The 27,974-nt window shown below is 37.2% G+C and overlaps 1 protein-coding gene across 19 annotated transcripts in view; it reads left to right on the forward strand.

The window, feature by feature from the left end:
• EHBP1 (EH domain binding protein 1) overlaps nt 1-27,974 on the forward strand; it is a 559,717-nt gene that overhangs the window by 283,305 nt on the left and 248,438 nt on the right. For all 19 annotated transcript variants that reach the window (XM_077134347.1, XM_077134350.1, XM_077134348.1 and 16 more), the window contains 2 exons: nt 10,842-11,023; nt 12,233-12,372. In XM_077134347.1, coding sequence (XP_076990462.1) covers nt 10,842-11,023; nt 12,233-12,372 — 322 coding nt within the window. The remainder of the gene's footprint in view (nt 1-10,841; nt 11,024-12,232; nt 12,373-27,974) is intronic.

Here is a 27,974-nt window from a genome sequence, read left to right on the forward strand (position 1 = left end):
TTTTTTTTTTTTTTTAAAGGAAAGACAGAGAGAAGGAAGGAAGGATAGAAGGAAGGAAGGAAGGAAGAAAGGGAAACATCTTTAAACATTTTCTTGTTTTTTTTTATTATATTCTGTTTCTCCGTTTTTGTTACATGGGCTGGGGCCGGGAATCGAACCGAGGTCCTCCGGCATAGCAGGCAAGCACTTTGCCCGCTGAGCCACCGCGGCCCGCCTATTTCTCCCTTTAAGGTCTTCAGCTGATTGGTTGAGACTTCTCTCATTGTTGAGAGCAATATCCTCTTTAGATTGTAGATGTAACCAGCTGTAGATACAATCAACTGACTTATGATTTAAATCCATGAAATATTTCACAGCAATAATCAGCCAGTGTTTGCTTGACCAAACAACTGGACACTATAACGTGACCAAATTGACACATCAAATTAACCATCACAGTACAAGAATGTGTACATAACTAATATGAATCCATAATCAAAAAATAACACAGTAGTAAAAGATTTCACAGAGGTGGAAACACTTGCCCAATAAACTATGAAAAGATAACCAATGCCATCAGTTATCAGGGAAGTGCAATTAAAAACATGAGTTAGTACTTAATTAGATTGGAAAAAATGAAAGAGACGGACAATAAAAGTATTGGTAAAAATGTAGAACAACAGAAATTGTCAGGGTGTGTAAATTAATACAGCTACTTTGGAAAACAATTTGTCATTTTCTAGTAAAGTTGAACATATACATATCCTATGACTGGCAATTCCCATCCTAGAAATCTGTCCTAAATTATTTACATGGCACCAGAAGTAAGTATAAAAATATCCCCAGCAGTTTGGTTAATATTATCAAATAAATAAGTGAACCTGTATGCAACCCCCTGTCCATCAACAGTAAAATGGATAGATAAATTATAGAATATTCATAGAGTAGAATGCTGGGAGCAATGGAAATTAATAAATCACAATTGTACACATCAGCATAGAAAGAATATCCAGAACATGATGCTAAACATGAAGAATAAGCCGCAAAATGGTGGTGTTGTCATTTCATTGTATAAAATTTAAAGACATGTATAATCAAACAGTATATTTTTTAGGGATATATGCATAAGTGGTAATCTATTTTGAAAGAGGGTAGAAAGGACTAAATCTAGGTTACGTTACTGACCTCTGGAGGAGGGAATTGGAAGATGCAGTTAAGGAGGGGACATGTTGCCTTTCGGATATTGATACGTCCTGTTTCTTAAGCTGAAATGGTGATGTGTTCAGAGTATTCATTTTATTATTCTTTCAGTATGTTTTTCACTTTAGTCTGTATATTTCACAAGTTTTTAATAAATTCTAATGATAATGGCATTTATTTAGTTGTCACTGTCTTGTAAGAGACCTGATAATTAAAGTATTAGTACATGACAGAATAATTTAGAAATTTCTTTGTAATAAATAGCCCCTCCCTCAAATACACACACTCCTCTTACATAGGAGAAAGAGTTAAACTTCTGATGTGTGATTTAGTTTATGTAATACTTCAGAAGGTAAAGAAAGGCAGATAGACATTTTAATAGAGAAGGAGTTGTATCAATTTTATTCATATTGGGGTTCATAATAAATGAAATAGCACACAATAAACTATTCTGTAAATAAGATATTACTTTAATAATTTAGACAAGAGATGTCCTTTCCATGTTCTTATAATATGAACTAAAGAATAGCCCTACTTGACCACATTGCTTGCTACCATTATGTTGTATACCATGTTGTTAGTTTTAGGAGGGGAAATTGATGAGATTATCTGCATGCTTTTTTTGATAAAATCTACAATGTTTAAAAAAAAAGTCTCATTAGAATATACTTATTAATTTTATTATCAGCTCATTCTTTATTAGAAAAGTTATTATAACATCTTTTCCCATTTTTGTTGATGTGTACAGCAAACATTATTCACCTATTGGTTGATATTGTTACAACTTGGATAGCAGTGAGAATACATGGAGGTGGAGAATTCATTCCAAATCATGCAATGCTTTCACTTGCAGAGTTGGGCTTAGGGAGACTGAGGCCTCATCTGAGCAACAACAGAAGTCCTCCAGAAGTAACTCTTAGGTATGACTATAGGCAGCCTAAGCTTCTCCGCTACCTACATAAGCTTCACAAGAGTAAGCCTCATGATCGAAGGCATAGTCTATTGATTTGGGTATCCCTAAAGTTAGACACAGTATCAGGGCATTCCCTGATGATAAGGTTAAATAGTTACATAAGTTCCATAGTTTTTCTCCCCTCCCTCAGGGGACTTTGCCCATACTTGAAACTTACTCCTGTAAAGCTTATGTAGGTAGCATAGAAGCTTAGACTGCCTATAGGCATGTGTTAGAGTTACTACTGGAGGACATCTGTTGTTGCTCAGATGTGGCTTTAGTCTCTCTAAGCCCAACTCTGCAAGTGAAATCATTGCCCTCCCCCCTATATGGGACTTCAGTTTTTTCCATCTTTTTTGCCATTTGTTGTTTTAAGTCTTTGAAGTCACTTATCCTTTCCTCTAGATCACTTATTCTTTCTTCTGTCTCTTCAAATCTAGTGTTGTGTGATTCTAGTATGTTTTTTATTTGGTCAACGAGATTCTTTAATCTCTGTGATTTCTGCTATTTTTCCATTTATTCTTGTGCTCTTCTACTGTGTTCTTGATCTCCTTTTATGTCATTTGCTATCTCACTTATTTTATTAAGTAGAGTTGTATGAACATCTTTGATTAGTTGTTCCACCATCTGTGTCTCCTCTGGTGTTTTAATTTGGTCATTAGGCAGGTCTATATCTGTCTGCATTGTGATATACTTAATGATCTTCTACTGTCTTTGTCACAATAAATATCTTGATTGATTTACTTTGAGAGTTGATTTCTTTCAGTAGTTTAAGGCCTTGTGTTTGCGAGATGTTATACAGCAGGGAGCAGGGCACAGGGTGGAGTACTCAGTACAGTGATTTGTTTCAAAGCAGGTATGGCGCCATTTGGGGATGTTACACTGATGCTTATGTATGTGGGTACCCAGCGGCCAGGGAGGATGAAGCTGTGTGGGTGCACCAGTTTGGGTGGCATAACCCTGGTCTGCACTGGTGTAAGGCACGGGACCCTTTGTGCACATGCATAGAACTGTGGCAACAGGTTGGTGTTCTGTCTTCATGGACTGGGGTCAGATATGACCCAGTTGTGCAGGTCGACACTTTCTCAGAGCTGGGAAATGAGGCTGAGGGTTATGTGCATGTGCAGTTCTAGGACTGCTGTAAAGTGCGGTTCCCAGAGCTGAATGACATGATTGGGGACCTGTATGCATTGGTGGCCCTGGGAGTGCTGTAAACTGATGCACTGAGCTCAGGGAGGGCGGAGTGAGACTGTGCTACACTATAGGTGGGAGGTGGGGGTATCCTAGGTATGGAGGTTAGCACACAACTTTTATGTGCTGGCAATAGCCTGCAAGGAACAGGGAGGAGGAGGTAGTGCTCAGGAGGGCAGCATGAGAGGTGGGTTGGGCTGCACTTGGGGTGGTGGTGTGGGCAAGTTCCTGCACTGCGGCTGGTGGGGTGGGGACACCTAGAGCATGGGGAATGGGAGTGAGTGATGGGGTTTGGGTACATGGGATGTGGGGTAAATCACCTGTCACAGGGCTGCAGTGGTAAGGGTCGTGCACCCAGAGAATGTGGCCTGGCTTACTTCCTAGTCCCGTGCTCCCTTCCATGCACTCCCGTGGGCTCCGCGGCTCCCCACCTCCATGCCTCCGTGCCAGGCTCCAGCTTTCTACCTCTCAGTTCCTCAGGCTCTGCAACCAGGGCTGCCAGATGTGGTGCAGAAGGCTCTCCCAGGTCAGCCACACCCCCAAATTGCCACCTCAGTCGCCCCTCTGTCCCTTCTCTAACTTTTCCATGGAGAAGGGCTAATCTCGAGCTGCTCTAGTCGGCCATCTTCCCTAGTCTAAGTCTTTTTATAACAGTAAGAATAGTTATGAAAAATGAGAGTGAGATATTTTGAGTAAAATAAATTTATGTAAGAGCTTTCTGGGGGAAGTATTTCTGTAAGTGTGATTCTATATTAACTATACCAGAATCACCTGGTAGTAGAGGTATGTGTATGTGCAAGGCAGGGGTGGGGGATTACTTATTAAAAATGTGGCAGATTCCTAGGTCCCTTTCTAGTTCTACTTTTAAATCTCTAGGGATGGGATCCAGGTATCTAAATTCTTAATAACCTCTCCTAGCTTTGTTTGGTGTTGTTTTAAAATGAACACTAAAGCTTATTTAGTGCTCACCAATCTTGAAATGGAGAAAATAAATAAATGTATACCTCAATACTGAATATCTACTTTAGAGTAATATACTTATGTTATTAAAATGTATACATTCTTGCCTGTGTTTCAAGGATTTTGAACTAACTCCCCCTCCAAATATTACCTGATTCACAAACAGATCAATAAACATAAGCCCAGAGGCAGAAACATTTAAACCCTTGCTTTTTATTGACTTTTGTCATCTAACTTCCTTCCTCTAGGAATCCTTTGTATTTTTTTTTTCTCATTCCTTTCCTCTCACCCAATCTGCATTTGAGCTGAAGTAGCATTAGGACCCTGACAATAATATCAGTAACTCTCTCTGACCTCTAGTTCTTAAAAGAAGGACTGTAAGGTGTACAGATATGCTAATATAACAGTGCAATCATTTATTTCATTCCTTTTTATAGTACTGATGATAGCAATGATATCCATCTTGGATGAGTAAATATTTATACTAAGTGGTTCTAAAGGGTGAAAACTCATGAAACTGGGATTAGAGTTATGAAATATCCCTATGCTTTTTTCTGCTTAATTTTACTTTGAAATATATTTTCTATGAAATAGTTCATTAATCTCATGATATTTTCTGATTTCTTTTATGACTCTCCTCCTTGAACTACTGATTGTTTAAGTGTGTGTTGTTTAACTCCTTTGTATTTTGGGATTTTCTAGTTCTCCCTCTATTATTGATTTCCAGCTTCATTCCATTGTGTTCAGAGAAGATGCTTTGTATAATTTCATTCTTTTAAAATTTGCCAAGACTGTTTTGTGACCTAACATGTGATCTCTCCTGGAGAATGATTCATGTGTACTTGAGGAGAATGTGTATTCTGTTCTTGTTGGGTGTAGTGTTCTATATATGTATGTTAGAGCTAGTTCATTTATAGTATTTTTCACATTATCCATTTCCTTATTGATCTTTGGTCTAGGTGTTCTATCCTTTGATAAAAGTGTTGTATTAGCATCCCCAACTATTATTGTAGAGGTGTCTATTTCTCCCTCAATTTGTCAATGTTTGCCTCATGTATTTTGGGGCACTGTGGTTAGGAGCATCAGTGTTCATGATTGTTGTTTTTTCTTAGTGTATTGACCCTTTTATTAATATCTAGTGTCCCTCTATCTCTTGCAACAGTTTTCCTTTATGTAAAGTCTACTTTGTCCAAGATTAATGTAGTTCCCCCAGCTATCTTTTGAGTTACTATTTGCATGGAATATTTTCAGCCTATTTGTGTCTTTGGATATAGTTGGAATGTGCTTTTTTTGTCCATTGTCTTTTAAATGGAGTGTTTCAGTTTGCTAAAGCTACCGGAATGCAATATAGGAATGGATTGGCTTTTACAAAGGGGATTTGTTAAATTACGAATTTACAATTCTAAGGCCATAAACATGTCCAAATTAGGGTACCAACCAGTAGATACCTTCACTCAAGAAAAGCTGATAGAATCTGGGGTTTCTCTGTCGCAGGGGAAGGCACATGGCCGTGTTTGCTGTCCATCTCTACGGGCCCCTAATTTCAAATGGCTCTGTCAGCATCTCTAAATGTCTGTCAGAGCTTTCTCCAATGTGTTCCTCTCTTAAAGGACCCCAGTGAGCTACTTAAGATCCATTATGAATGGGTGGGGTCACATCTTTATGGATACCACCTAATCAAAAAGTCCAGCTCACAATAGGTCTGCACCCACAGATTGGATTAGAAGAACATGGCTTTTCTGGTGTAGATAACAGTTTCAATCCAGCACATGGTGTTTAATCCCTTTACATTCAGTGTAATTACTGATAAGGCAGGACTACAGCTATTTGCCCTGTGTTTCTTGTTCATCTTTTAATTTATTTGTCCCTCCTTTCCTTTATTGCAGCCTTCTTTTGTGTATACTTTATCTTTTGTGATGTAATTGTTTGATCCTTTTCTCTTGTCCATTTCTGCATATATTTTAAATACTTTCTTCATGGTTACCTTGGGGTTTGTATTAAATAATCTAATAAGTCTATGAACTTTAGCTCAAAAAGATAACAGTCTAACTTCAATAGGATACAGTCTCTGCTTCTATACCCCTCTGTTTCTCCTCTTTATATTACTTTTGTTATACACTACTTCTTTATATTTTACATGTCCACAAATGGAAATATGATTATTTCTTATTGGATTGAATTCTGAATCTTACAGGAAATACAGAGTAGAATTACATACTGACAATACTGTTCTGTTGGGTTTTGCATTTACCCATGTAATTACCTTTACTGGAGATCTTCACTTCTTCGTACCTCCAGACTACTAGCTCCCATTCTTTCCTTTCAACTTGAAGAACTCCCTTTACCATTTCTTATAGGGTGTCTCTTGACTATGAATTCTCTCAGTTTTTATCTGTGAATGTCTTTATTTTTGAAGGCCAGGTTTGCTGGATAAAGATTTTTGAGCTGGCAGTTTTCTTTTTCAGTATCTTAAATATGTCATACCATTGTATTCTTGTCCCCCTGGATTCTGATGAGAAATTGGCACTTAGTCTTAATGAGTTTTTCCTTGTATGTGATGAATCATTTTTATCACGCTGCTTTCATAAATGTTTCTTTATCTTTTGTATTAGACATTTTGATTAATATATATCTTAGAGGAGGACTATTACAGTTTATCTTGTTTTTTGTTTGCTGTGCTTCTTGGACATGTATATTTCTGTCTTTCATGAGATTTGGGATTTTTCTTTGGCCATCATTCCCTCAATTTTCTGCACCTTTTTCCTTCTCTCCCTCTGTGACTCCCAGAATGTTTCATGTTGTCACAGGTTCCTTAGGCTCTGCTCATTTTTTTTTTCATTGTTTTCTCTATCTGCTCTTCCGATTGCGTGGCTTTGATTGTCCTATCTTGTCATTCTCTGATTCTTTTCTTGCCTGCCAAATCTGTTGAATGCCTCTAGTATTTTTAATCTCTATTAAATTTTTTTTAAATCCCTTTAAGTTCTATTAGGTTCTTTTTAAATTTTCCTAATTCTTCTTTTTGTTCACATATTGTCTTCTTTATATTCTTTAGTTCTATGTGCATATTTGGTTTATTTCTCTCCATATTTTCCTTTAGCTCCTTGAATTGAACACCAAGAGAGGAACATCCATTATGTTTTCTCTGAAGTTTTCATATATTCCCTTGAATGAGCCATCTCTTCCTGTTTCTTAGAATGGTTTATTATCTTTTGTTGATGCCTGACATTTGTTTTGATAAGCTAATTCTGGAAGTCAATTTCTCCCTCCCACCTAGGGTTTTAGGATAGATTATTTGTGTGCTAAGACCCTTCTTCAATGCTTTGTTCACTTACTCAGAACTTGTAGAGCAACCAATGCTTAGCTTTTAGGATTTTCTCAGGTCTTTCTATACCTGCCTCTTACCCTGAGCATGGGCAGTATGCTTAATTTAAGATTACCCTGTTATATGCAACTCTTTCTTCTACAGGAGAGAATTTCCTTTCTTCTGTTCTTCCTCTATGGGTCCTGGTCTGTTCTCTTGGATTTTATACAGATTTTCTTCCCAGCAGCCAAGATTTGCTCAACTCCCCTTCTGACCTCTGGGCCATATTTTCATTCCAGCTTTCAGCTGAGGGTCTGTCCTGCCTTACAGCAGTTGAGTTTCCCTTTTTCCTGCAGGCTTTCAGCCTTCAGTTACTTCCCCATTAGAGATTCGGACCCATGAAACCAGGTGGGGTCAGTGTCAAAAGACATCAAGGTATTTTTGTTTGTTTGTTTAGGTTCACTAGAATAAGGAGTGTACACAGCTTACCAATAGTTCTCCAAGTTGTTCTTGATCCTCTGGGACCACTTTGTATGTGCATGCATGCCAAATGCTAAAGTCCTACCTTCTGTCCATATGGCCTGGGGTCCCCATGCCTGAGTGTGTGTGGCACTCTGCATCACTGTGTTGGGTGGCCCTCTAGTTAGCATCTACGGCAGTAGGTGCCCAGGCTGAAGTGCTGCTGCTCTGCGTCTAGTAAATTACATAGAACCAAGTGTGGGGGAGGGATGCAGACTGCCAAGTCCTAACGGTTCTCCCACCTCTTCTTTTTAGGTGGGATTTTTTTTCTTTGATTCAGTGTTTGTGGAGTTTTTCTCCAGTTTCTATTTCTCCAGAGTTCCAAATGAATTGAATCTGTTCTTTTATTTAGCTGTCTCTAAGGGGGAATGTTCCCAGGGATGTATTACACTGTGACCTTGATGCTCACTCCACTAATTTCAAGCAGACATTTTGACAGTGTTTGAAATGGGTAAAGAATCACCAGAAACACCATTCACAGTCCTTTTCATCAAGGACACAAACTCTAGTGAGGTTTTGTATTAGTATTGGGAAAGGATGTAGTAGGCTCTTAAAAGAGCTCTATTCTGCTCACCTGCCTGCACTATGCAACAAAGAACTGTTTTTATTATTGCTGAGCAAACAATTGTTTAATTCAGTGGTACTGCTAATTGCAGTTAGAAATCAGTAGTTTTTATGCCTATTGTTCCAGACACTGATTTACCAAATACATGAAACACTCTTTTGCCATAAAACTGAGTTCAGCAGAAAAACTTTTCCATTATTTTTAGTCTAAAAATTAAGTTGATGGAATGTGAATCATCAAAACTCTACATTTGCAGTAAACATCCTTTAACTGAGATTTCACGCTTATGCTCATTTACAAGTTATCTCAATTTTCCTATTTTATTTGGTTATAAAATTAAATAATTACTATTAAGGGACAGTGTCATACTTTATGAAACCAATTTGTTTAACAAAAATTGAAAATAATGTGTGGCAGTGTGCATGTCATACTTTCAAAATAAAGACTTTAAATCCTATATTGTAGGTAGAAGTTGTTAGCTATTCTAAAGGTACAATAAGAGATTATTGTTCATATCAGTGTAATAAATTGATACTCCCTGATCGTACTTTTTCATTTTGCACATTGTCAAAACCTTGGACCTTAATCTTACTCTTTGATTGACAGTAGCGACCAGGGAAAGAACATTTGTATTGTTTGGGGTAGTCACATCTGTTCAACTTGATTCAGTTGAAGGTATTTGCATATTCTTAAGTATTTCTTCTGAGAGGGCTTAAATCCTTCTCAAGTGCTTGATGCATTTTTGAAATTCATTCATAAGGTATCTACATGCACTAATAGTTCTGTATAAATTTGCTGTGCATAATCTGACAGATAAGACCACATTTTAAAATGAGGTATTCTTTGGGGATGCTACATTACATTTTTACTTATTCTGCTGGGCAGAATTATCAGTTATTTGGAAAAGGCTGCTTTAATATTATGATTAAATTAATGTATCCTTATTTTAGGCAATTTTGTCAACCATAGGAAAAATAAAGGTTTATTAAATAACAATGTAAAGTTATTAATGATTGGTTTTTCCTGCCTTGGTAGAAAAATTAGGTGATTTTAAGGAAAATAATTGTAAAGCTTGAATGGATTTCTGTACAGCCTTTTTAATTTTATAGGGAAGATTACCAAGACTCAAGCTTACTGACTTGCTTAAGGTCATACAGCTCTGTAATTAGGCCTTACATTTAGGTCTCAAATCTCAGACCAGTAGCTACAAGGAAAGATGGTATATAACCTCTGAGTTATTTACAGATTATCCTACATGTAAAATTTCCCTTGCCACTAGAGCACAAAGTCAGGAATTATGTGTTATTCATCATCATATCTCTCCAGCATTTACACAGTTCCTTAAACAGAGCTAATGCCCATTCCTTATTTTGCTCTCCTGTTTTCATTGTTCTCCTAGGCTATCAATCTTTAAAGGATAATTATAGAACAAGATGGCCTATTAATGTAGTATTAAATACCTTTGAGAGTAAATAGGTTTCATTTTGTGTTCTAGTTCTGATGTATTGGCAATAGCTCAGTTTGGAAGAATTTTGAGCTCTGCTGGGGCTTGTTAGTAATGTCTACCATGGGCATAGGATCTGAGAAATCAATTCTTTGTCTTCTTTGATATGTGTGGTCTCAGGGAAGAGAGAGAGAACTATGGAATAGAGTAATCAGAAAAGGCCCTGAGAAGAAATAATGCCCAAGTTACAAGGTAGGTAGAATTCAGATACTGTAGGCAAAAATGGAGTAGAATGCCATGTAGGCTGGGAGTTCTATAACAAATTATAGGTGCTCAGAAAGGAGAAATATCATTAGGTTACATTAAATATAATCAATGGAAGGAAAATAATTTTTGAATACAATGATAGCTAGTCCTATGCTAGATTCTCATCTCATAGTAACCGCAAAGACTTTCTGTCTTATTTCTTGCTTTTGTTTTCCTGGTGTATTTAGGAGTTGTTTATTCTTCCCTTGTTTCTGCCTGGGCCAGCTCTCTCCAATTTTGTATCTGCCTTACTTGTAGATGTACTACTTGTGACATAATTTCAACATAATTTTAATTAATTGTTGTGTTCTAGGATTTCACTGGAGAAGAAAATTGCCAGTTTTTATTCAATTGTATCAAAATAGTATTTAAAAACATATAAAGCAAATAAGACCAAAATACGTAATTAATGTTTACCTTTCAGGAATCCCCTTCTGGTCGAAGGAAAGCTCTCGCTACTAGCAACATCAACATGAAACAGTATGCAAGCCCTATGCCAACTCAGACTGATGTCAAGTTAAAATTCAAGCCATTGTCTAAAAAAGTTGTGTCTGCCACTCTCCAGTTTTCTTTATCTTGCATTTTCCTTCGCGAAGGAAAAGCCACGTGAGTTTCTTTTGCCAAATAGTCTTCAAATTGTGTTTCAAAACACCTAGATAAATAGCTTTTGACTTAGTAGACTGGTAGCAGTTGAGAACATCCTACAGCATACCAATCTTTTCCGTCATTCTTTGTTTCAGAGGCTGAATTATGTGAACAGCTTGTTATAAACTTTTTTTTTATTCCAAATGATGGAAAATAATACAAAAGTGATTACAGTTGGTTTCAGATTTTAAGTAGTGTATTACAGGATGTCATGACTGTTTTATATTAGTCTTCAGTGTAAGTAGTCTGTAAAGTACGTTTTATATTAGTGTTCAGTGTAAGTAGTCTGTAGAGTACAGCTGTTTGATATAGCTGAGACATGAGTGGAACTCAAACTAAAAAGTTTAGGATAAAAGAGATGAAAGAACTACAGGAACTTTTGCCAATTCATATTCTTTGTCCCATCCACCCAAAAATTGCATAAAAAGGTACAGTTAGCTAAACCTTTTTCTGAAATCATTATCCTTTTTAAAAATCCCTTAAGCACTAAATAGGTTTTACATGAAGATAATTCTCCTAGACCCACTTCTAATCTCCTAAAAGAGTAAAATTCTAATCAGATAATGTGAGAGGTAAACATAACTAGAACAGACCAAAAAAAAAAATTCCCTCAATTATAGAATACAGTCAAATCAAAGGTTAAGTGCATGTTGTGGGTATAGTGAAAGGGATAATATATATTTGGAGTGGAAGTCTAAAGAGAGAAGAAATGGAAATTCTATGCCTAGACTTAAAAGGTGAGGGCTTTAGATTAAGAACTTCTGTACTCATTCCCCTTTTGAAAGTTGGCATATTGCAAAGTCTAAATCGCATTTGATTTGCAACCTATACCACTGTTTTAGGACATGTTTTTGTTTTTGGACTTCATAATCAGGAAAATTTACTTTAATCCCATGAAGAAAATTTAGTCTTCCTTAGATTTGAAGCATAGAACTAAACTAACTCCTAACGAGTTAGTTTTAATCCTGTTTTCTTTTTACTTATTAAAAATGTCATTTAAAAATGAATGAATATGAGTATTTAAGTTTTTAGTATTCTAGCATAACTGTTTAAAAGAACATTAATCTTATAGAAATAAGGAATATATTAATATTCATATTTTAAGAAACTGTTGTTTTCCAACAATGTCATTTAATGAACTGTGTATTATATTCTGAATCATTAATGTAGGGATGAAGACATGCAAAGTTTGGCTAGTTTGATGAGTATGAAGCAGGCTGACATTGGCAATTTAGATGACTTTGAAGAAGATAATGAAGAAGACGATGAGAACCGAGTGAACCAAGAAGAAAAGGCAGCAAAAATTACAGGTTGGTTCTATTAGTATTGAAGCTAAGAGTTTTCTTTTTTGCAGAGTTGGAAAATTTGTTCTTGTTGGTCACCAGCTTTCATATGGTGAATTTCCATTGCCCACATGAATGAACCATTTAACTCATTAGCCCAAAACTTACTTGACTTCCCCAGTTCAACTCCAGTGATCTTCATTTCCACTCCATTTCCAGAAATCTGTCATAAGGAAATAATCTGACTTCTGTGCAAAGATAGATGTTTTGTTATGTGCAAATTTTGTAAATTAGTTTTTAATTTTTTAATTTGTGATTGCTGTTTTGATTTTTTCTTTGATCCAAGGGTTTTAGGAGAGTATATTTTACTATGTGTTTTGTTTATTTTTAGTTTGTTTATTTCTAGTTTAATTTCATTGGAATAAGATTCAGAAGCCTGTTTCAATTTCAATTTTTTTTTAAATTGAGTTTTCTAATTTTATAGTCTAGTTTTTAACTTTTCCATAATTGTTACTTGTATATTCTATTTATTGGATTCAGCATATAGCTATTAAACCAAACTTTTCATTTATATTTATTTTCTGTATGTCTTATACCTTTTTGTTCCTCATGTCCTCCATTACTGATTTTTATATTTCATTGATTTTTTATAGTGTACTATCTTGATTCTCTTCTCATTTCCTTTCATTTATATTTTTTAGTGGTTGCCATGGGGATTAGGATTAACATCCTAAATTTAGAACAATCTAGTTTGAATTCATACCAATTTAGCTTCAATAATATACAGAAATTCTGATCCTATACAGCTCTGCCCACCCTCTTTACAGTGTTGTTGCTACAAATTAGGTCTTTATAAATTGTGTGGCCCTTAATAGACTTAACTTTTTTTACATTTGTCTTATAAGTCATGTAGGAAATATAAAGAGTTATAAACCAGAAATAAAATAATAATGGCTTTTCATATTACCTGTGTGGTTGACTTTACTGGAGTTCTTTGTTTTTTTGTATGGCTTCAGGCCACTATTTACTGTCCTTTCCTTTCAATGTGAAGTGTTCCCTTTAGCATTTCTTGTAGGGCAAGTTGCTAGTAGTGAACTCCCAAAACTTTTATAATAAATAAAGCTTTTATTTATCTTTGAATGTCTTAATTTCACCTTCTTTTTTTTTTGCATGGACAGGCACCGGCAGTTGAACTCGGGTCTCCGTCATGGCAGGCGAGAACTCTGCCACTGAGCCACTGTTGCCTGCCCAACATTATTATTATATATATATATATATATATATATATATTTTGCATGGACAGGCACCAGGAGTAGAACCTGGGTCTCCAGCATAACAGGCAAGAATTCTGCCTGCTGAGCCACCATCACACCCACCATCATTTTTTTTAAGAATATTTTGCCAGATATAGAATTCTTGATTGACAGTTTTTTCTTTTAGCCTTTAGATATAGCATCCTGATCTCTTTCAGTTTACATGGTTTCTAATGAGAAATCAGCTGTTAATCCTAGGATCCACTGTAAGTTATAAGTCATTACTCTCTTGTTGCTTTTAAGATTCTCCTTTTGTTTTTGGCTTTTACCAGCTAAATTATAATGTGTATCAGTGTGAATTTCTTTGAGATTATCCTACTTGATATTCGTTGAACTTATTTGAATGTAGGTTCATTCATATCTTTCATCAAATTTGTGAAGTTTTCAATCATTATTTCTTCAAATATGCTTTCTGCTCCTTTCTCTCTCTCTTCTCCTACTCCCATAATGGATATGTTGGCACACTTTATGGTGTCCCACAGATTTCTTTTGCTCTGTCTGCTTTTCTTTTTTCTTTCTCTTGCTCAGACTGGATAATTGCAGTTAACCTATTTTCAAGTTTAATGACTCTTTTCTTCTTCATGTTCAGATCTGCTATTAATCCTCTATAGTGAATTTTTCATCTCAGTTATTGTACTTTTCAGCTTCAGAATTTCTGTTTAGTTCCCATTTATAATTTCTGTCTTTTTATTGGTGTTATCATTTTCTTCATACATCATGTTCCTGGTTTCCTTTACTGTTTTGTACATGTTTTCCTTAGTGCTTTGAGGATATTTAAAGTTGATTTAGAGTCTTTGTCTAGTAAGTCTGGGTTTGTCAAGAATAGTTTCTGTCGGTTTTTTGTCCTTGTGAATGGGCCATACTGTCCTGAATTTATGTGCCTTCGAAATTTTTTGTTGAAAATTGGGCACTTTGAATATTGCAGTGTAGTAACTCTGGAAATCAGATTCTCCCCCTTCCCCAGGATTTTCTTTTGTTGATTTTTGATGGCTTTAGTTGTCCATTTGATTAACAACTTTCCTAAATTATTTTTTGCAAGGACTGAATTCTTATCTTATGTGGTCACTAAAGACTCTGTTCCATTATCTCAGTGGTCAGCCAAGAACTGACAGAGATTTCCTTAAACACCTGGAACCAAAAAGAAAAAAAAAGTACTTTCCCCATCTTTGCAGCTTGGTTCTGAGCTTGGGCACTCCTTCAGCACTAAGCCAGGCTGCCTTCAACTACACCTTAGCCTTCACCTTATGCTTATGTGGAGCCCATAGATCCATGAGTAATGGAAGCCTAAGAACCTCTTAGGTCTTTTTCTGAGCATGCATTAGTTTGAAAGCTGCTAGAATACAATATACCAGAAATGGAATGGCTTTTATAAAGGGAATTTAATAAGTTACAAGTTTAGAGTTCTAAGGAAGTAAAAGTGTACAAATTAAGGCACCAACAAGAAGTTACCTTCACTTAAGAAAGCTGATGGATCTAGAATACCTCTGTCAGCTGGTAAGTCACGTGGCTGGCATCTGCTGGTCCCTTGTTCCTGGGCTCCATTGCTTTCAGCCTCTCTTCCTGTAGGGGGGTTCCTTACTTTGCTTCTCTGGGGCTGGCTTTTGGCTTCCCTTGGCTCTCTCCAGGTTCTGGCTTGCTTAATATCTCATAGCTATGTCTGATGGACTCCAAGCATCTCCAAACATCTGTGGCTCTGTTCTACAAGTGTCGGCATCTTTGTCAGCTCAGCTCTCTCCATAATGTTTCCTCTTTTAAAGGACTCCAGTAAACTAATCAAGACCCACCTGGAGTGGGCAGAGTCATGTCTCCATCTAATCAAAGGGTCACACCCACAATTGGGCATGTCACATCTCTGTGGTGGTCATCTATTAAAAAATTTCTCCCTAAAGTATTGAATTAGGATGAAAAGAAATGGCTTCCTCCAAAAGATTGAATCAGGATTAAAACATGGCTTTTCTGGGGTACATAATATTTTCAAACCAGCACATATTCTATCCTGGACTTGTGTGTTGTACTTTGTTTTTCCTTGTATATGTGGTGACCCTTCTCAGCCCTTATTCCCTCAATAACCTTTCCCCTCAAACTCCTGTTCCCAAGTCTATGGGTTCTGTCAGCTACTTGTCCTGTCTGCATTCCCTTTTTGCAGGTGGGCATGGAGCGTGTATGGCCTTGAATCTTTCAAAAGATATTACCACTGTCCAGAAATCCACTCCAGCCTGAGGAGTGGGCAGGTAGTGAAAAACAAAAGTAAGACTTGTGAATCCTCAGTGAACCAGATCAATGTAAATGTGGGTGGCCGTTCCCACCGTCCCCACCAGCACCTTATGCTAAGGAATAGAGCATGGTAGTGAGATGGGAAAAACAACACAGTGTTCTCTTACCAAAATTCAGCTTCCCCTTTCTTCATTAAGCAGTCCCTTGTTTGCTGTAAATTTCAAATTAGATTCCAGAGTTTGAAAAAAAGTTGATTGTGTCAATTTTTTCTCAGTCTGTGATTGTTTTAGTGAGGGACTGATTCTCAGTGCACCCTGTTCTGCCATTTTCCTTGGGTTATTCTTCTAATTATCTTGTGCAGTTATTTATATTCTTATTTTTATGTAATTCATCTATTAAAGACAGAGAACTTCAATGTTAAATTATTTCATAACTTAAAATTTATTCTCTCATTGTGGATTGTAATGTATGAGTTTGTAACATTTAATGCTTTTGGCCTTAAAATTTTGCTTAATGTTGATATTGGTAACCCATGCTTTCTTTATATTTATATTCTCTTGGTGTATTTATTTATAACTTTACTTTTACGTATCTGTGTTATTTTAAGTATAAACAGCATTTGATCAATCTAACCTTATAATCTTTGCCTTTTAGTAGTTATGTATTTTTTTCATAACTGACATACTTAGTTTCATGTATTTTTTTTTATACCTTTATTTGGGGGCTTTATTTCCCACCCACCCCCTACATTTTACCATCCTCAGATTTTCTTTATTTAGATATTTTATATATTGTGATTTGGAAGTTACACATCTTATTTTCATTTTAAATAGTATTCTCTAGAAGAAAGAAAACTAGACAGATGTGCAAATGAACCAAGATTTCTCTTTTAACACTAAAAATTAAAATGTAGGTGTTGATTCTCTGTATATATAAGATGAGATATTCAATCATTCTCTTCCTCCCCTTATTCTAACCCTTCCTCTCAGCCCCTGATAGTTATTATTATTATACTTATTTCAATAAAATGTTTATTTTATATTCTTTTTCAACAGCAGTTCTGACATTTGCATTATGTTTCATAATGTTCCCAGCAACAATTGCGCAGTACTTTTTAAATGCCATGTCTTTCCCCTGTTTGAGTTCTTTGTTTAGATTATTTGGCTAGCTGGAATATTTCAGGAAGTCTAAGTGGATGTCCTTCTCCTACCACTGCCAATGACCTACCTACCCTTAATCATTTAATTATGTTGTTACACACTCTAAGAAGCCTTTTTTTATGCTCACCCCCTCTTAAATCCAACCACTCCGTCCTTTATGCTATTACTTTACCATGTACAAATTCAGAAACTCTCCTTCAGCATGAGTTTTTATAACTCCAATGGAATATAATTTGATCTTTTAACTAGAGAATATGATTTGTTCTTTGTATAGATAGCTTTATTGGACACTAGGACTGGGAGAAGAAATTTAAAAACTACACATATTCATAATTGTGTTGACCAATGTTATGCTGTTTTGATAACAGAAGTAAGAGAAAAAATGTTAAGACTTTATTACAAGTTCTGTATTGAAGGAAAGAAGGACATTGTTTTTGTAGCAAAATGTAGATTTAATGAAAACATTCTATGATAATTAGATTTTACAGCTAAACCCTCATTGCTTAAACATGCACCTCTACTTTTTTTCCCTAAAATTCCTGTAGGAGCAGTAACTTTCTTTTAGATAGTCTAAAATTCTCTGCCCCTAATTAAAGAAATTGTTTTAATGCAACTTTTGATAACTCAGTGTTTCTTTGGCATGCTACTATTTGCATGTTTCTTTTCCTTGTTTTATGAAATTCCTCCAAGGTAGAGCCTATGTTCTAATCATTTTTTCATCACTCACATCTAGCACATTATCTGAAACATTGGGAATCTAATATGTGTTAATTGAAAGACCATACATGAATGAATGTGTCTTCCCCCTCCTAGCATAGCCCACACTGATCAGTCTGGCCTATTTTCTTGTTTGATTCGTTTTGACCTCTAATCATATTCTACTTCATGCAGGGTTGGGTGGCCCCATTTTAGGGAAAGAATGTGTTTTGAAAGACACACATAATTTAAATCTCAAGAAGACTGGTTTTCCACAAGTAATGAATGTAAAATGTATGTGTTGAGGGGATAGAGGAATAGGGACAGTGAGTGGCTAGAGGCATGTCCTCAGTCAGGTACTCCATGGTCATTGTAGCATATTTTTGCTTTAATATTTTCTGAATATTTTCTATTATAATTTGAGAGTGCAGTCACTTAAATTAGTAGCACAACATATTATGACAGTTGTTTGGCTTTATTTGTTGCATGTTAGCACATGTAAGTTTTATTCCTGTTATTAACTTCCAAGAATATATTTTAAGCAGCAGTATCATCATTTAAAAAAATATGGGTGAAGTTGTTTTAGGATATTAAAGAAGGCATTAAAATTTAACAAAAGTGATTTTAAAATAATAGCTCAAGAGCATACAAATGCCTATATTTTATAAATATGGTACAAATAAAGTTTGGTGGGTATTTTTTATTTATCAGCTAAAGTGACAATAACTTATATGCAATTATATTCATTCTTACTGCCAGCTTTGAAGTTGTTACTATTACACAATTTTTATGGAGAAAGAATCATTATTTTAAATTTTGCCACTCTTAGTTAAATGTTTATATTGCATTTCAATATGCATTATATGCAATCACATTATTTCAGTAAAAATCATGAGTATTTTTCCAACTAAGCTGCAAACTTATTGAGAGAATAGACTTAGAATTATTTTGTGTATCTTTTTAAGGTAATGTTAGCCCCTAGAAACTACTAATTTATTTGATATTTTCTTCTGGAAAGTTGCTGTTCAAATCAATGGTAATTAACAAAATGTGTATTCTAAAATTAGTCTTTGCTGGAAGGCAAAAGTAAATCTGCAGTATCGATGCTTGAATAGGTCAAAGATCCTTATCCTCTAGCTGGGGATTGAATCATGTCCTTTGCAAAGTCATGTTCAGGTCTCAACCCCTGGTCCTGTGGATGTTGACCCATTTGAAGATGTCATCAGTTGAGGAGTGCCCAAACTGAAAGAGGGTGTACCTTAATGCAGTATAGCTGAATTCCTTATAAGCAAAGGAAATTGAATATAGAAAGAGAAAGAGAAGCCATGGGGAGCAGCCAGAATCTGGAAGTCAAGGAAATCTGGAAGAGAAAGGAAAAGACACCACTATGTGCTTTGCCATGTAACAGAAAAGCCCAGGAACTCAAAAGATTGATGGTCAGTCAGAAGGTACCTACCCTGAGGGAAGCAAGCCTTGTAGCCTCTGAAACTGTGAGCCAGTAAATTCTTGTTGTTAAGCCAACCCATTGTATGATATTTACTTTAGCAGCCCAGAAGCTAAAACATCTTCTCTGAGACAAAATCCTGTATTAACTGGAAACATATTTTGGACTGGCTCTCAGGGAAGAATCTTTTATTGATGTTGCATATTTACCAAAAACTGATGCAACATACAGAAGTGCAGCACCAGTAAGTGGAAAGGAGAATTTTGAATTGTAGTCAGAAAAATCACTGAAGCATAGCAGAAATGATAGATGTTGGAGTTGGAGGATCAAAGCCTTTCAATGGAAAGTTTACTGCAGCAAGTATTAAAAATTATAAGTAGTTTGGAAGCAGTTAGTGCATACATCTATATGGTGAGCTCATAACACTTGAACCAGTATTTGGTGGTGTGACCATCTTTACTATCATGTTAAATTTCTGAATAAACACTAACAGGAAGGATAAAAGACTCTTGCATACATGACAAAATATTAGGTTCAACTGTGGCAGTGTATAGCAAAGTATTATTGGGGAAACTCAGACACTATGAGATATCTGAAAAACTCCTGGTCTTCTTGCAGTTGTTACAAAGATCATGATGGGCTTTCCTTAGGTTCAACCAGACATTTAGACTCACTTGATTTGAGTAGGCTGTACTTAGCATTACAATTATTTAGAAGAATATTGGACAGGAAACACAACATGCTAGCAGGACATTTTCTCTGTCACCAGAGTCCTTACAGCAGCTCAAGTACTCTTTTCTGGCCCTTTCTCAAAAATGACAGCTTAAGTTCAAGAAGACATGATCCACGTAGTTAGGAACAGGGATTACCTTGGTTGAGAATCCTGATGCCCTACAGGAGGTAATATCTCTTGTAACAGTCTCAGGTATAGCTCCAGGGTCCCTGTAAGAGACATGGCCAATTACAAGAATTTCCACATTCTTAGAAACTCAAAGCTTCCATCAGGTGTATAGTCCATTCACAGTCCTCCTATCCAGATGAGGTTTATCAATTAAGAGTCATTTTTACCACAGCAGTGTTGCCTGGTGTTTGTTAATCTTTTCCCCATAATTTGTAAAATCAACTCAGGAGGAGGAAGAGAGATTGCCATATTGGCTACCTTCAGGGAAGAAAGTCTAATAGCACAGATGGTGGTATGGGAGATACCAGTTTAGACTTGAGGAGCTAGAGTTGATGTTAGTGTGCTCAGTCCAATGACATTAAATATACTGCTTGCAATGTAACAGCAAAAAGAAGTCATAAGAGCTGACAAGTCATAACTGGGAGCTGGAAGCCTCTTCCCCACCCTAGGAGCCTCTGAAATAATTTGATTGGAACTGAATTTCCTACAGCCAAATACCAACTAGGGGCTCAAGTAAAAAAAATTTTTAACCATTAAAGGTTAAAAAACCTTTAGGGAAAAGGAACCAATATGGCAGCTTAGTGAGGTGTGGGATTTGAATCGTCCTTGAGAACAGCTAGTAAATAACCAGGAACACTACAGAACAACCGCTGGGGCCATATCAGTGATCAGACACACAGTGTAACAGTCTGGACAAGCTGGACCAGCTCCGATCCCACCAATAGAACTGTGAGTCCCCCAAGCTGCGGTGGCTGGTACCCCTCCCCCCTCCCCCACAGGCTGATTCCCAGAGGGAAAAAGAAAGAGACTTTACTAGCAATAGGGGGCTGAACAACCAAGCTCAAATTTGTGGAATTAACTAACAAATCTGACTGCTAAAACTAGGCCCCCAGCTCAGCTGAACCTTGAGTAAAAGCTGAGGTTGCTGGGTTTTGCCCTAATGCAGAGGGGGCAGGGCTGATGGAAAAAGAAAAAAACAAAAAACAGGCTTTTTTGGATTGGACAGCACAAAACACTTGAAAGGGTTTGGGCCCTGAAGGATAGGAGGGGGCGTGTAGGACCTGGAGATACACAGAGCAATGTACCAATATAAGCTCTTAGTTGGCAAACCCGAGGAACAGGGGTCCTGCTCTGAAAAGGGGGATTTTCTTCTTCTTCTTTTTTTTGTGGCTGTGTTTCTATGGTTTGACTACTCTTTGGATTCAACTGCAAGGCTTCTCAGGCTCAACTGCCCAGGCAAGGGCAGAATTAATCTTGTCTGAAAGCTTGCCTGGAGGCTATGCCTTCCCTAGGAGAGGGGTGGGACCCAGCTCAGGTGGAATCCCTCCCTCAAGTAATTCAGACTCCAGGGTCTGGAAAACTGAAGTGATTAAAGCCAGCCTAAACCTCTCCTCTGTCTCAACCACACCCCAGCAGGGAGAGTCTGCTGAAGTTAAAGTTATCACATCACCTTATGCTGGTGGGACCTGCAGGCAGACAAGCACCACATACTGGGCAAGATAGGAAAAATACAGAGTCTAGAGGCTTCATAGGTTGAAAGTCTTTCAGCCTGATGGATCTCACCCTCAGGGGAAACTGATGCAGGTGACTCTTTCCTCCTGAGAGGAGGCCAGTTTGGTCTGGGAAAATCTGACTGGGGTCTATAATACCTAAGTACACCTCCTAAGGGGGGAAAAAAAGGCATCAACAGGCAGGGCAAGAAACAAGAAAACAAGAACTGAAAAATTCTGATCTGTTAAAGCAAAACCTAAAGTAGAATTCTATAATAAGCGGAACTGAATGTCAGAGATCAGATAGAAGAACAAAGTCATTCAGCAAGAAAATCCTAGGTAAAAAAAAGCAAAATCAATCTCCAGAATAAACTAATTAAAGAAATTAAATGCCCATATGCCAGCAAAAAATAATGACTCATACTAGGAAAACTGAAGATATGGCCCAGTCAAAGGAAAAAACCAACACTTCAAGTGAAATACTGGAGTTGATAAAAGAAAAGCAAAATCAATCTCCAGAATAAACTAATTAAAAAAATTAAATGCCCAGATGCCAGCAAAAAATAATGAATCATACTAGGAAAATTGAAGATATGGCCCAGTCAAAGGAACAAACCAACAATTCAAATGAGATGCAGGAGTTGAAACAATTAATTCAGAATATTTGAACAGACATGGAAAACCTCATCAAAAATCAAATCAATGAATTGAGGGAGGATATAAAGAAGGCAAGGGATGAAAAAAAGGAAGAAATGGAAAGTCTGAAAAAACAAATCACAGAACTATGGGAATGAAAGGCACAGTAGAAGAGATGAAAAGAACAATGGAAACCTGCATGTTAGATTTCAAGAGGCAGAGGATAGGATTAGTGGACTGGAGGATGGGATATCTGAAATCTGACAAGCAAAAGAAAATATAAGTGAAAGAATGAAAAAATATGAGCAGGGACTCAGGGAATTGAATGACTACATGAAGCGCATGAATATACATGTTGTGGGTGTCCCAGAAGGAGAAGAGAAGGGAAAAGGAGGAGAAAAACTAATGGAGGAAATTAGCACTGAAAATTTCCCAACTTTTATGAAATACTTAAAATTACAGATCCAGAAAGTGTGCAGCATACCCCAAAGAGAATAGATCCAGATAGACATACTCCAAGACACTTACTAATCAGAATGTCAGATGTCAAAGAAAAAGAGAGAATCTTGAAAGCAGCAAGAGAAAAACAATTCATCACATACAAGGGAAGCCCAATAAGACTATGCATAGATTTCTCAGGAGAAACCATGGAGGCGAGAAGGCAGTGGTATGATATATTTAAGATACTAAAAGAAAAGAACTGCCAACCAAGAATTCTATATCCAGCAAAATTGTCCTTCAAAAATGAGGGCGAAATTAAAACATTTTCAAACAAAAAAATCACTGAGAGAATTTGTGACCAAGAGACCAGCTCTGCAAGAAATATTAAAGGGAGCTACTAGAGACAGATAGGTAAAGACAGCAGAGAGGTGTGGAGAAGAGTGTAGAAATGAAGACTATCAGTAAAGGTAAAAAGAAGAAAAATTAGATAAAACATATAAAAGCCAAAAGGCAAAGTGGTAGAAGAAAGTACTTCCCTTATAGTAATAACACAAAACATTAATGGATTAAACTCCCTGTTCTAGTTTGCTAGCTGCTGGAATGCAACACACCAGAAATGGATTGGCTTTTAATAAAAGGGGATTTATTTTGTTAGTTCTTCAGAGGAAAGGCAGCTAAGTTTCCACTGAGGTTCTTTCTTACATGGGAAGCCACAGGATGGTCTCTGCCGGCCTTCTTTGCAGGCCCCTGGGTTCCAACAACTTTCCATGGGGTGACTTCTTTCTGCATCTCCAAAGACGTGGGCTGAGCTGTGAATGCTGAGATGAGGAATGCCGAGTTGCTTAGGCTGTGCTACGTTTTGGTCTCTCATTTAAGCACCAACCAATTAAGTCAAACGTCCTTCATTGCAGCAGGCATACCTCCTAGCCAACTGCAGATGTAAATCAGCAACAGATGACGTTCATGTACCATTGGCTCATGTCCGCAGCAACAAAACTAGGTGCCTTCACCTGGCCAAGTTGACAACAGAATCTAACTACCACACTCCCTAATCACAAGAGATAGACTGACAGAATGGATTAAAAGACACGACCCATCTATATGCTGTCTACAGGAGACACATTTTAGACCCAAGGATAAACATAGGTTGAAAGTGAAAGGTTGGGAAAAGATATTTCATGCAAACAACAATCAGAAAAAAGCAGGAGTAGCTATGCTAATATCCAACAAATTAGACTTCAAATGTAAAACAATTAAAAGAGACAAAGAAGGGCACTATGTATTAAAAAAAGGAACAATTCAACAAGAAGACATAACAATCATAAATATTTATGCACTGAGCTGGAGTGCTCCAAAATACATGAGGCAAACACTGAAAAGAGAAATAGACACATCTACCATAATAGTTGGAGACTTCAATTCCCTGCTTTCATCAATGGACAGGATCCATTTGTGGCTGTGTTTTATGGTTTGACTACTCTTCGGATACACCTGCAAGGCTTCTCAGGCTCCAACTAGACAAAGGATCAGTAAAGAAACAGAATTTGAATAACACAATAAACAAACTAGACTTAACAGACATTTATAGAACATTACACCCCACAACACCAGAATACACCTTTTTCTCAAGTGCTCATGGATCGTTCTTAAGGATAGACCATATGCTGGGTCACAAAACAAGTCTCAATACATTTAAAAAGATTGGAATCATGCAAAACACTTTCTGAGATCATAAAGGAATGAAGTTGGAAACACACTCTTAAACAACCAGTGAGTCAAGGAAGAAGTTACAAGAGAAATCAGTAAATATTTTGAAGCAAATGAAAATGAATACACAACATATCAAAATAAAGGCAGTGCTAAGAGGAAAATTTATTGCCCTAAATGCCTATATCAAAAAAGAAAAAGCAGCAAAAATTGAGGAATGTTTTTAACTGTTCACTTGGAAGAACTATAGAAACAACAGAAACTAACAGCAAGGCAAGCAAAAGGAATGAAATAGTGAAGATTAGAGCAGAAATAAATGAAATTGAGAGCATGAAAAGAATCGAGAAAATCAACAAAACCAGAAGTTGGTTCTATGAAAAAAATAAAAAACATTGATGGATCCTTAGCAAAGTTTACAAAAAGAAGAAGAGAGATTTGATTTTGTTTTATTTATTTTATTTGAATAAATAAAATCACAAATGGTAGAGGAGACATAACCACTGACCCTGCAGAAATGAAGGAGGTAATGAGAGGATACTATGAACAACTTTATGCTAATAAGCTAGACAATGTAGATGAAATTGACCACTTCCTAGAAAGGCATGAACATCTAACATTGACTTGAGAAGAAATAGATGACCTCAATAAACCAATCAGAAGTAAAGAAATTGAATTAGTCATTAAGAAGCTCCCAAAAAAGAAAAGTCCAGGACCAGATGGCTTCACATGTGAATTCTACCAAACATTCAAGAAAGAATTAGTACCAATCTTGCTCAAACTCTTCAAAAAAATTGAAGAGGAAGGAAGGCTGCCTAGCTCATTCTATGAAGCCAACAGCACCCTCATACCAAAGCCAGGCAAAGATACTACAAGAAAAGAAAATTACAGACCAATCTCTCTAATGAATATAGATGCAAAAATCCTCAACAAAATTCTAGCAAAATCCTCAATAAAACCAGCAACACATTAAAAGAATTATACACCATGACCAAGTAGAATTCATTCCAGGTATGCAAGGATGGTTCAACACAAGAAAATCAATTAATGAATACACGATGTGCTGGTTTGAAATAATGTATGTACTCTTGAAAAGCCATGTTTTATTCAAAATCCCATTTCGTAAAGGCAGAATAATCCCTATTCAATACTGTATGTAACTAGATCATCTCCCTGGAGATGTAACCAAATCCAGAGTTGTTGTTAAGCTGGATTAGAGTAGATGTGTCTCCACCCATTTGGGTGGGTCTTGATTGGTTTACTGGAGTCCTATAAAAGAGGAGACATTTTGGAGAATGGGAGATTCAGAGAGAGCAGAGAATGCTGCAGCACCACAAAGCAGAGAGTCCATCAGCCAGTGCTTTGGAGATGAAGAAAGAAAACATCTCCTGGGAAGCTTCATGAAACAGGAAGCCAGAAAACTAGCAGATGACACTGTGCTCACCATGTGCCCTTCCAGCCAAGGGAGAAACTTCTCAGATGACAGAGACCCTGAACTTCATCAGCCTTCTTGAACCAAGGTATCTTTCCCTGGATGCCTTTGATTGGACATTTTTATAGACTTGTTTTAACTGGCACATTTTCTCGGCCTTAGAACCGTAAACTAGCAACTTATTAAATGCCCCTTTTAAAAAGCCATTCCATTTCTGGTGCATTGCATTCTGGCACCTAGCAAACTAGAACAGGTTTTGGTGCCAAAGGTGTGGAGTGCTGCTGCAGTTTGCAAATACCAAACATGTTGGAATGGCTTTTTAAATGGATAAGGGGAAGAATCTGGAGAAGTTGTGAGAAGCTTGATAGAGAAGGCCTAGAATGCTTTGAAGAGGCTGTTGGTAGAAATGTGGACTCTAAAAATACATCTGATTAGGCTTTAGACAGAGATGAGACGTGTTATTGTAGACTGGAAGGAGAGCAAGTCTTGTTTTAAAATAGCACATAATCTGGCAAAATTGATTAGTGGCTTTGGCTGGTAGGCAGATTTTAAAAGCCATGAACTTGGATATTTAGCAGAAGAGATCTCCACATTAAATGTGAGAAGTACAGCCTGGTTTCTCCTCATAGCTTATAGCGACAGGAAAGAGATAAGCTGAAGACTGAACTCTTGGGTACAAAGAGACCAGAAATTGAAGTTCTGAAAAATTCTGGGCCTCCAGAAGTGGAGACCTCAGAGAAAAAAAATGTGTGAGGATTTAACCAAATGTGGAATCAGCCAGCCATTTCAGAGAAAGCCAGGATTGGATATGGAGTTATTCAGGAAGGATTTGTGGAAACTCCTTATGTCTGATGGGCAGGATTCAAGGCTACTGCATAGAAAGCCAATGAGAGTGCTGTGGGACCTGTATAAACAAAGCTGCTGCCAGTCTGGACTGGGGGGTTCAAAGAAGGGGCATATTGGAGGAAAAATAACTTCAGAGGCAGAACCATGGAGGCTGAGTTCTGAAGTCAAGAAGCCTTGGGCCAGGAGATTGGACCCACCCAAGCCCAAGGAGAGGTTGTGTTTGCCCCAAGGGCAGGGATGGGCCTTCCACCTCATTGCAGTGGAACTGTTATGCCACCTCAGGCCTTGGAGAGGGTGAAGTACATTCCTTGCGGTTTGGGGAAAGCCTGGCTGCTACCACATGGTGGGGTTGAGCGTGTGCCCTGGAGATGGCAGAGAGCTTGGGTGCGGCCCCAATGCTTGGAGAGGGAGGAGCCAAGAAAAAGGTGGTCTCCCCAATGTTCCCCAAGGTTGCATTCAGAGAGAGGCAGGCCTCTGAGTAGACTTTTGGAAAAGGTGGGCCTGCCGCTTTCCAAAGCCCCAAAGATAAATGATTCTCAGACTTTGAAATCTAATGGACTTTGCCCTGTGGGTTTTCGAAACTTTATGGGTCCAGTGACTACTGTGTTCCTTCCTCCCTATAGAAGTGGGTATATGTATCCCATGACTGTTCCTCCTTTGTATGTTGGCAGCAAATAACTTGTTATCAGTTTTCAAAGGTCAGAGACAGAGGAGAATTTGCCTGAGCACAGATCATGCTTGTACCTAACTTTGATCAGACTTTGTACTGGTTTTAACCTGTATTGCATTTGATTATTACTAAAATGCTTTAAAGTTTTCTGATATTGTAATGGAATTAATGTATTTTGTATATGGGAAAAACATGTCTTTTTTAGGGTCCAGAGGGTGGAATGTGCTAGTTTAGAATGATGTATGTACCCTTGAAAAGCCATATTTTAATCAAAATCCCATTTCATAAAGGCAGAATAATCCCTATTCAATACTGTATGTAATTAAATCATCTCCCTGGAGATGTAAGCAAATCAAGAGTGATTGTTAAGCTGGATTAGGGGAGATGTGTCTCCACCCATCTGGGTGGGTCTTGATTGGTTTACTGGAGTCCTATAACAGAGGAAACATTTTGGAGAATGGGAGATTCAGAGAGAGCAGAAAATGTTGCAGCACCACGAAACAGAGTCCATCAGCCAGTGCTTTGGAGATGAAGAAAGAAAACACCTCCCGGGGAACTTCATGAAACAGGAAGCCAGGAGAGAAAACTAGTAGATGATGCTGTGCTTGCCATGTGACATTCCAGCCAAGAGAGAAACCATGACTGTGTTCACAATGTGCCTTCTCAGATGAGAGAGAGATCC

Source organism: Tamandua tetradactyla, chromosome 17 (assembly GCF_023851605.1).
Source record: "Tamandua tetradactyla isolate mTamTet1 chromosome 17, mTamTet1.pri, whole genome shotgun sequence".
Taxonomy (NCBI): Eukaryota; Metazoa; Chordata; class Mammalia; order Pilosa; family Myrmecophagidae; genus Tamandua; species Tamandua tetradactyla.